We start from the raw sequence: 10,776 nt of genomic DNA on the forward strand, positions 1-10,776 counted from the left end.
TTGCACTCAGCAGGGAATCATTGAGGAAACAGCCCCACACTGCTTTGTTCTAGGCTGGAGTATGCTGAGACAGGCAAGAAGGATGTAAGGAAAAGAGCTGGTATGTTTGATAGTGCTGATTTCAGACATACGTTCTCCCTTCTTGGCAAGAGCCTTATGAACATGGGGTAAACGGGGGGAGGAGTGTGGTTTTTTTTTTATTCTTTGTACTTCTTTTAAAGCATGCTCTGCAACAATGTCACTTCTTATTAACATATTTAAAATACTTGAGCTGACTATGTCCTTTAAAGTCCTGCAGATCTAACTCTGCAGGGCTGGAGTCTGATATACTCAAGTGGGAACAGTCCTATTTCTTGTGATTGGCAAACACAGCTCTCCTGAAGAGGAGTGGAGTTCTAAGATAAACAGTGTTTTTGCAGTCTGCAGCTGCCTTTGACACTGAAGTGAATTGGTAACATGTTTTCTTTGCTAAAGTTTGGTGCAGGAAAGAGGACTTGATAAGCAGAACTTGATAAGCATAATTAGAGTACTTGTTAGGTACTGGAAGCACACAAATATCATTTACCTGCTTCTTTCTTTACACCTCTCACAGCTGCACACAGAAACTAACAATCTTGGGAGACAGGGCCAGTGCAAGACTGTACTAATTCTGATTGCATTTTGAAGTGCCTTGAGGTCTAGTAGAAACAGAAGACTGCTGTGCAGTCATTTGTGTGTGTATTTGGCTCCAACTTTTGCTTTCCCTAGCTTTTTTCCTCCTGTCTTCTGCTGGATAAGTAAAGGTGTGGTTCAGTTTGCATGACAATTCAGTGGTCTATGAGTTTTCCCCAGGTTTCTTCTAGTGATTGTACTTTAGAAGATATTTTTTGTGACACAGTTTTAGTAACCTGTTAAGTCAGATACACTGAGTGATGTGCTTATGGGATAGTTGTCAAAATCCTTGCCCTCAACTTTATAATACTTGAAGTTGCATGGATGCTGTTCTGCAAGAGGTGGCTTTCTGTGGTCTTGCTCTTCTACAACACTGCTGTTGAACAGCTTCACCAAATAGTAAAGTTGGAATGCTTTATTTTTCAGTACTTGGGTTTCTGACCATAACTGATTTTTTAAAAGGTATGAGAAAGGATATTTTCTGTGCTCAGTGCACAGTTTGTCTTACTGATCTCTTTTGGACTGATCCTTATTTTAGTCACTAAGTTAAAATTAGAGCTCTTAGTTGCCTGGTAAATGAGTGATTGAATTTGTTAGCAGAATAAAAATTTGTAAAATGTCATGCTCTTAGCTTGTGAGGTCAAGGGCTAGCATAATGGTTCACGAGAACCAAGATTAGCCTCAGAGCTGGATTTCCCATCCAGTGTTGCTGATTTCCAAACTGCCCTGGTTAGTCAGCAGTATAGAAATCAATCTTTGGATTGCAAAGCTTGCAGGGATGTAATCTCATTTGGACTTTGGTATATATGTTCAAGTCATTTTGATTTGTGGTGGCTCATCACTTCTCAGAAATCATCATAGCTCTCATACCACAAGCAAATAGTGAAGAGGATCAATGTGAGCTGTAGCTTGGGGATAATGGTGTCTGCCACCCCAAGCTTGCTGCTGTGCTTTCTTCATCCTCATCGATCATTTTTACTATTGTGCTTCAGATTATGAAGTGTTATGTGGTTACAGCAGAAGGACAAAACTAGAAGGAAGTATTGCTCTTTAAACAATAGATTTTCAATAAATGAAAACTAGAAAAGAAGACAACAGTCCTGTGTAGCCTGTGTAACAAAGAGCAATGTACAGTGAAAAGGAAGGTATATTTTCATAGTAGCTATACAATTTCTGTGCCTTGTTTCGAAGACGCTTTGGAGTTATGGTATTTATTCTTGGCCTGGCTCCTGGTATCCACCACTGTAACAAAGTCTGCAATCTCTCAAAAGTACAATGGCAAACAACATCTTTCTTGTCATGGCTGCATGAAAGATTTCCCAGAAAGATTTGGGAAAGGCCTCTTTTCACAGAGGCAAGATAATTCCAGTCACTTTATTGATGGGATGTATCTAATCTGCAAGGCAGAACTTCTACCTCTCCAGGATGTTCAGTGTGCTTGGCAGCTGGGGCATGCTCCTTTCCTCAACAAGCTGCAGCTCCTGGCTCCATACCAATCATCCCATGTGCTCTTCTGAATGCTTCTGCCTGCCAGCAGTTTGGGCTGCTGACCTCTGCTTTGAAGGCTTTACACGCATTCGGAAGAGGCATTGAAGAGGAACAACTTATGTTTCCCTTTCTGGGGGAAAAAAAAAGTTAATGATTTTCTGTCCAGAAGCTATAGTCACACCTCAGACTCTTGCGGACAGCACAGAGGGAACCTAAGAAGTGAATGGTCATGGAAATGGTTCTTCTCTTACCCTTCAGCTCCTTCTGCGTGAACCGCTTCCACAGGGCAGTGGTTAGCTTGTATGGCTGCTGCTGGCAGAACTCTTCCCATACTGTGAAGATCTGTGTTACCACACCTGGCCTGGGTTTTTTGGTGGTGGAGGAGAGCTAAACAGAATGGGGAGGGGATTGTTTTGGGGTTTGGTTTTTTGGGTTTTTTTTTTTTCAGTTTGCTTATCAAAAGAGTTTTTCCCGTCTGGCGCTGACTCCATGGACAGGAAAATTGTCTTGCAGTGATGATCATGGGTTTTTAATTTAATGAGCCCGCGAGGTGGTCATGTCTCTTCTCTAAACAATAATATAATAATAATAGTACTATATACTGTAGGACTAGTGATGGCTTTGAGAGAAACAAGACAACATGTAAGGATTTTCAGTATGCAATTGGACAAGTGATAAGGGCAAGGTAGATGAAAGAGTTTTTAACACCATATTGGGAACTAGGGTGTTGTATAGTTCTCCTTTTAACAGTACTGGATGAGTATAGCCCTTTCCCAGGATTGTCTTTAAGCATAAATATACAGAGTGAGAGCTCTTGCTCTGAAGTTGTATTTTCAAAAAAAATAACCTTGACAGGACTGTGAATGATCTCATGGTACATTCACTGTCTAAACTTATCATTGGGCTGAGGGAATGCTTTTTCTGTTTATCACGATCTTTTTTTTTCCTTGTTTCTCTGTTGCTGAAACATTCAAGAGGCCTTTTGTTGAAAGAGTTCATCCGAAGGGATACTGAAATATGTGATATGGAATACACTTAAAGATTTGTTACTCTCAATGAAAAATCTTTCTCCATTTCAGGAAATATGATAAAATAGTTTTCCTCTTAAAATTAGAAAGTTCCTATTTCAGTCTGCTTATAGTATCTGTATTGATACTCTTTATTAGCAGGGGTGGGGAGCCAGTTTTTATGAGTAGCACCTTAGAGAAGTTTTTAAAAATGTATTTAAAATTCTACTGCATTATATGTATTTTAGAGCATAATAATTGGTGTTGTTTTCACAGCTTTAGAGAACCATATGAGGTAAGTTTTCATGTTGTACTTCACTCTGTCCTCGCTGTTTAGGACCTCCAGTACATAAAGAAAACTTTTTAAAGCCTTGTTAGTCATCCTAGGCTGGACAGAAGTTGTTTCCAAAGTAATTGTAATTATCATATGACACGTATTCACTGATGCAACTATAATTTACATCTGGAGTAATTGGAAAGAGTCTTAATAGTGCAGGTTATGTTCATCATCTTACTGAAAAGCAATGTTAACATAGCAGGACTATTGTAGATATCGTGGACTTTGTAACTTGATTCAAGGACATGTTTTCAATAGACAAAAGTGTGAAGATAATATTTCTGTTAAAAAAAAAAGAACAACTAAGAGCAAAGGTAGAAAACACAACTGCAGGGAGTGGCTTCTGTGTTGCAGCCTTCTGCTGTGTAAGTCCTGTGGCTTTTTATTGGAGATGAAAGATGGTATCGTCTCCTAGGATCAGACCTTCCTCATTGATGACAAAAGTTAGTAGTTTGTGGTCATGTCACAATGAGATGAATGGCATTTTCACATACCAGGTATTTATTTTCAGATCAAATATGGCAAATTGGGAATTCCTCACCAAGTCTATATGTCCGTGGTTTGAAATGTATAAATATAGCTGTGCTTGAGTTACACACACATGCATACACACAATTCTGAATGAAATCTCAAACCCTGAAAAATTGAAGTGAATTTTTCCATATAGTTAAATGTCCATCTCCTGATCCCCCCAGAACCAAGTTAGAGTATTAAAGAATATATAGAAGAATTTGTGCTGAAAAAGATAGGATGTGAAATAAAAAATATAATAGGTATCATTCACTAAATTCTCTAATTTCTGTGGAAGCTTATTCTTCACAGTGCCTTTGTGGTTTGGGATTTTTCTTGTTTGTTTTTGCTTTTGCAACCTGATCTGTGAAATGGCAATTGTAGGAAAAAAAAAACTGTTGTATTTTTTTAATTTTAAATAAAGTTGGAAAATTCTGAACAACTAGAATTAAGGTTCTGGTACTGTCAACCAATGTTGGTATGATGCTTTATTTGTAACTGTCCTATGGCCAACTGTGGCACCTCTCCTAATGTTGCCCCTTCCTGCTCCCAGTACAGAGGTTTCTTCCAGCCTGAGAAAGCAGCACTGCTCAGTCACAGGCTTTGAAGCCAATGTGCTCACCCTTTCACTCCAGTGTGTCCTTTGTGTGCTGCTCTAGTTCTGTGATGGTCCCTTCTAAAGCCTTCCCGGTTCACCAGTAGTCTAGTTCTGTAAAGCTTTCTCTCTCTCTCTCTGCTGACTTCTCCAAAATAAGTGCTATTCTTACCATATTATTGTTTTGGAGTTTATGCCTTTTGCCAGCACAGAAATGCCTGCCCTTTATAAATGCAGTTGTGCATTGAGAGCAGTAAGTGTTCCATTCTGCTAGTTCTGATGTTTCAGGCCCATCATCTTCCTGGTGCATATGTTCTCCTGTAACTATTAGTGATGTTGGTTATTTCCTGTTCTTTATCTCTGTAATGTTAAGTACAGCTGAAAAGAAAACTCTCAGTGTTAAAACAGATGAACTATTTTAGAGATGAGAAATGTTTGTCCTTCACTGGGTGATGGAAAAGATTAAAAAGATTCAGTAAGTCATGGGTGCTAACAGGACTAGTAAGCTTTAAAATGCTTTGTGAAATGAGAATGTCAAGGGAGAGCTTTAAATTTACCTTTTTAACTCTGCAAAGCCATCAGTTGGTCATTGCCCCTGCAGACCCTGATGTGAATCACTTTTTTAATCCATGTAAAAGCTTTTTCCCCTCTAAGCATGATAGTCCAGTTGAGTACATGTGTACTCACCATATTTGACACAGCAGATCCTGGCAGGCTGGTTCCACATTAATCAGATTCTCCTTGTAACGTTCCCTGTCTGAAGAAATTATTTTCCATTAAAAAAGACACTTTTACCATCAGTGGATGCTGCCATGGTGATAAGAGCATGGTCCTGATAAAACTCTAAGGTAGGGTAGCTGCTTACAGCTGGTGTCTTATGCATGCAGGCGAGACTTTTTGTAACCCCTGACATTTATCAGCAGGAGTTAAATATTCATCTCTGCTCATCCTGACATCTTGTTCACAAACCTTTCACTTAAAGACTGTGATTGAAAAATTTACATTAGGAAAATGTACACTAACAATAACCTCCTGCCTGGTATTTGTACAACTCATTAGCAGTTCAGCAGTACCTCAGTCTACTTCTTACCTGTTATCTGTGCTTATTAGGGACATTATTCATCTGTAGACTGTATCCCTTGTTTCTGCTTCTCCATTTCTTGTATTTTTTCTTTTCTTTTCTTCTTGTGTTTCCTTTCTTTCTCACTCTTATGCTTTTTGTCCTTTGCTTGTCTTTTATTTCACCCCTTTCCTCCTCTTCCGTTCCACTTCCAACTTCCTTTTCCTCTCCTGCCTCTTCCTCTTCCTCGTTTGGTCCTATTGAAGTTGAGCCCAATGCCGGGACACCACGTCGTAGACCTCTCTCCTTCTGCCCTTGCTGTGCCCATGAAGGTAACGTAACCTCACACGCTCCCCATTCTCCTTGACCACAGATGGGTTGTAGCAGCACTAGTCAGCTAGTGACCACAAGGCCCCCAGCCCTGTCCCCAGCCCTGTTCTTGCTATGTCCCCAGACCAACCTTCTCAGTAGCAACCTGGTAACCAGCTTCTCTAAGCCTATGGCAAGTTATTAAAGGTACAGTATCCCTTTTGCTAGTCCAAGCTGTGATAGGGAAGGTGTAGCGACTGGGAGGGACATTGGGCAGCAGCAGTGAGAGCAGTAACGACACACTCGAAAGTTTCTGTTTTCATTTGGTGGCTTCAATTTCTCCATTCCTCCTGAAAGATGTTTGTTAGGTGGGATAAGGGAAGAAAATCTCCTTCCTTAAATGGCCTTTTAATTAGTATATATGGATTAAAGGAATACTGTGTTTTTATAAGGACTGGTTTGCAAAAACATTCTTGAACTTTAAAAACCTTAAGCTAGACCAGCTTTCCCTCATCTGTCTTCCTGAGTGCATTCTTTAACTGTCCCAAATGGAGTTTCTGTTGCCAAGGCATGGGGGAATGGGTTGTTTTTGTGTGTTCGTGGTGTAATTTTGCTAACCACTTACTCTGCTTTCCATGGTGCTCTCTCACATCAGTTGTCAGTGCTACCTCTCCCATCCTCCCATTATTCCTCTGCTCATTGGCTGTTTAAAAATACTTATGTATTTCATAGGTCAGTAGCGTTGTGTTTTTGGCTTTTTCTTAGAGGCATCTGTTTTCTATACATCCTGGCATCAGAAAGGAAGGGGAGACTTCCCAGTGCTTTCATGGCGCCACAGCACTGGACATCTGCATGTACAGTCTCCCTCTCCTATCGCCACATGGGCATATTGTGCAGAGATGCTCAGAAAGGAATGCTTGGAACTGAGCAACACACTGGTACAAAGTCCATAGAGCCAGAGGCTCTTAGGGTGGCAAAACCAGGTCTGGTATTCCTCAGGGGTCTGCTATTATGGTTTTTCAAAGGCAGGTATTCTCAGCCTAAGCTGCAGTTCAATAGGAGTTGTAGGCTCTCCTTTGTTTACCTCCAGTGCAGCACTTCTCTGGGATCCTAAGGCCCGAGGCAGGGCACAGGTCTGAATTAACTAGCCATTAATGTGATATTTGTGAAGTGTTTCCCCGAGTCTGAATAGTAAGCTTGCTGCTTGATTATTTTTAGCATCCAAATGACTATTTGAGAGTTTTTGCTCTTGATGTAGGTAGTATGTATCCATAATAGCAAACACAGACAGGGATGTTAGTTACTTTAGGATGCCTAGGTTACATGCAGTGCAAGCTGATAGGATGTAGCAACCTGAAAACACTGTTGAGCTTGATTGGAGGCCTTGCTCCTGCCTCCGTTTCCATGCCGGCAGGCGCATTGCTAGTGTCCTTGGTGGTGTCTGATACAAGTCACCGCATTCATGTGCAGGTAGTTTAGTGTGGAAGCAGTGGCCCAGACCAGGAGACTGCTTGGAGGAGCTTCCCTGGTAAGCTCTTGCATTTGATAAATACCTACAGAAGGCTTTGGGAACAGCATTCTGCAATTTATTCCACATAACCCCTGACAGAGGAGAGATTAATCAGTGGACTATTGAGTTGGTTTTAAAATAAATGAAATACCAACTAAGAGTTCTGCAGTAGGTGGCCAAGGCCCAAGGGATTTTTTTTTTTTTTTCTGCTTTGATATTAGCAAATGTGTTTGGGGATTCTTTTTCTTTCTAGTGCTGATGTGCAATACAGTAGAAGTAGTTTCTGTGTTCACTGTGCAGAGGGGATCTTCAAGATGGATAGATACATGTGGCTAGGAGGACCAGCCAGAAAAGATTTATTTAGCTATTGAAAAAATAAAAGGTGATATTTTACTTTTGGCCAGTAAAAGAAAAGATTGAGGACATGCAATTGAAGAAAATAAAGGTAAAACAGATGGAGCGGCAATTGAGTCCATTTCTGATGAACATACATTTAAGTAGCTGGCATAAGGATCTATAAAGCTCTTCTAATGAAAGGAAAAGTGAAATACTTAGAGAAGTCCGGCCTTTCTGCATTAAGAGTGAGGAAGAAACAAGCAATCAGAAGAAAAACAGAAAGAAAACAAAAAAATCAGGCTCCAAAGAGAAGAGAATTCCTTTGGAGGCGACTTCCACTCTTCTGTGTACTCTAGGCAAACTGAACGGACCCGGCTTGGGAGTGCTCTGGCAGCATCTTGCTCGGCTTTCTTTGCACATTTTGCCCCATTGTTGTTTTGCAGTTTGAGCTTGTAAGGATTGCAGGGCATTACCTGAAAACTTACCAGGTTTCTTTTTTGGCAGGCATGGGTAAGAAGGATGATCCCAAGCTGATGCAGGAGTGGTTCAAGCTGGTGCAGGAGAAGAATGCCTTGGTTCGCTACGAGTCCGAACTGATGATATTGTGAGTGAATGTGCAAAGCTTCAAAAGGGGGTTTATGTTACAAATAGGATTGGAAGATCTGTCAGTACTGTCTTCCCTCTAATGCCTGGTCAGCAGTCTCTTTGATTCTTGGCTAGGATAAGAAACCAAGTACATTTCAGAAAAGTGGTAGAAGAAGGAATAATAGCAGTAAGGAATTAAAGTTCCAACTATCTGTGCACATGCAGAAGTACGGGTGCATGTTCAAAGCTCTGAGCCCTTCTCAAGATGTTCTTGGATAAAACATGTCTTTTTCATGCAAGGGTTTTCAAGCTATGCAGAAATAATGTATGACTCCTTTTGGTTTTGGTAGAGTCCACTTCTAAGTGTAGCCAGAAGTGTTTAATTCAGTCACCTTTGCCATGTGGCTGGCCCTCTTCTCTGCCTGTAGTGGGACCCCAGTGCCTCTGATTTGGGCTCAGATGTTAAGGCTTTTTTCCTGTTAATGAAATTGTGATTTTTCTCAGTCCCTGTGTTGCAAATTCACTGAAATTCATTTCTGAATATGGCAACTGATCCAGGCAGTGTGGAAGCTGATTGTCTTAGTGTCTGCGTCAGAAAAGCCCCAAGGTGTTGTCTGGATTGGAATATGAAAAGGCAATGGCCTGATGTGTCCTTTGTTGATAAGTGATTTTGGTTTTAGAACAGGAAGGAGATACATAGAGATAAAGTATAATTTTTCAGATTTGCTTGCAGGTTTATTTCCTTCACACCATTTTAGATTTAATCCCACCTGTAATCCATTCAGCTTTCCCTATTGCACTTCTTAGCTGAAGGTAAAGAACCTGAGATGCTGAAAGTACATTCAAATCTTAAAAACAATGTAGTTATGTATCTTAGGAGTTTTAAGAGTTGTTCCAAAACAGATTGGTAAAATGCACAGCAGGTAACTAGAGGGGGAGCAGAAGTTGAGAATTAATATGAAGCAATGTATGGAGTATTTTAATATACCCAGGACTTGGATTCCTGATGTTTCCCTTTCAGCGCTCGGGAGCTAGAACTGGAAGACAGGCAGAGTCGATTACAGCAGGAACTCCGGGAGAGGATGGCAGTAGAAGGTGAGAGCAAAAGGGAACACTTCATAGATTGTATGTGCTTATTTCTAGCCTTGTGTATGCTGATGGTTTTTTGTATCTCTGTAGATCATTTGAAGACAGATGAGGAGCTCTCAGAGGAGAAGAGGATCCTGAACGAGATGCTAGAAGTAGTGGAGCAGAGAGATTCTCTGGTGGCTCTCCTTGAAGAGCAACGTCTTCGAGAAAAGGAAGAAGACAAGGACCTGGAGGCAGTCATGCTTTCCAAAGGTTTTAGCTTGAACTGGTCCTGAGCTTAACACATTTACCTCTGCTGGTCTGTGTTGTCCAGTTGGCCTACCCTGAATGCACCAGAATTACATGGATAGGAAGATGTTGAAGAGGAGACCTCCAAAGGGTCTGACAGCGTGCAGAGATTTGGTTTGAAGCACTCAGAAGCCTTTTGATAAGCATGTTGGTTCCAGAAGCTTAAGTTTTACATGTCTGCAAGCCAAGTTGAAGATAATGAGTTGAGACTGTGGAGTCTCCTTGAGGTCCTATACAATGGACCGTATTTTTGTGTGTGTGCTAGGAAGGAGAGGAATAATCCATGTGTGGGGAAGGAGGTTAAGGGAAGAAGTACCCTTAACTAAACTGGATGTATGGAAGTCCGTTCCTTTCCCGTTTTTACTACACGAGTTCTAATAAAAGGGAGGGAAGTGGCAACCCTCTCTGGAAAACCACAGCAGCCTGTAGCAACCTATATGGTGGAGTCAGCTGTCTGAGAGAGCTCCAGAAGCCCGGGGCAACACCTTCTTTGCTTTAGTCTTCCTCCCCACCAAAGAAACCTGCAGTTGATCATTATCCATGGATATAAAGAAATGTGAGTCAGAGAAGATACTACTAGTATGTGTGATGGAGCTCTCTGCCTCCTGGTTTTTAGAGAGATGTGGGCATCAGAGGACTCTCTCCCTATCATAGCCTCCTAAATCTTCTTATGGGGGGAAAAAAAGGGGAGAAGAAGAGAGAGGATATGCCCTTCTGCTTTGCTACACACTGGAGAGACAGCTACTGCTGGCCTTAGTCTTCATGGCCACAGCTCAGAGGCTGGTGGGTTTCTTTGTTCTGTTTTTATTGTGACTGTTTTAACACTGGAAAATACTGACTGTGGGACATTGGTAAGTGTGTGCAGGGGCAGGGGTGTTACCAGGCGGCATTCCCTGGCTGTTAGGCCCCTAAAAGGGAGAAGCCCTTAAGTGACCGAACCACCATGAAGACTTCAGTGTTTTTATTTTTTTCCTCTGTATTTTGTTTTTGCACATTGGAAACGAAGCTTAA

At 41.2% G+C, this 10,776-nt stretch overlaps 1 protein-coding gene across 1 annotated transcript in view; it reads left to right on the forward strand.

The window, feature by feature from the left end:
* LOC104462792 (protein-methionine sulfoxide oxidase MICAL3-like) overlaps positions 1-10,325 on the forward strand; it is a gene marked incomplete at its 5' end in the record, with an annotated part of 35,750 nt that extends 25,425 nt beyond the window's left edge. The window contains 4 exons of the mRNA XM_010074895.1: positions 5,915-5,980; positions 8,308-8,407; positions 9,410-9,483; positions 9,568-10,325. Of these exons, the coding sequence (XP_010073197.1) occupies positions 5,915-5,980; positions 8,308-8,407; positions 9,410-9,483; positions 9,568-9,752 (425 nt within the window). The remainder of the gene's footprint in view (positions 1-5,914; positions 5,981-8,307; positions 8,408-9,409; positions 9,484-9,567) is intronic.
* Positions 10,326-10,776: the final 451 nt, after the last annotated feature.

The sequence above is a fragment of the Pterocles gutturalis genome, unplaced genomic scaffold (assembly GCF_000699245.1).
Source record: "Pterocles gutturalis isolate BGI_N339 unplaced genomic scaffold, ASM69924v1 scaffold50332, whole genome shotgun sequence".
Classification (NCBI taxonomy): Eukaryota; Metazoa; Chordata; class Aves; order Pterocliformes; family Pteroclidae; genus Pterocles; species Pterocles gutturalis.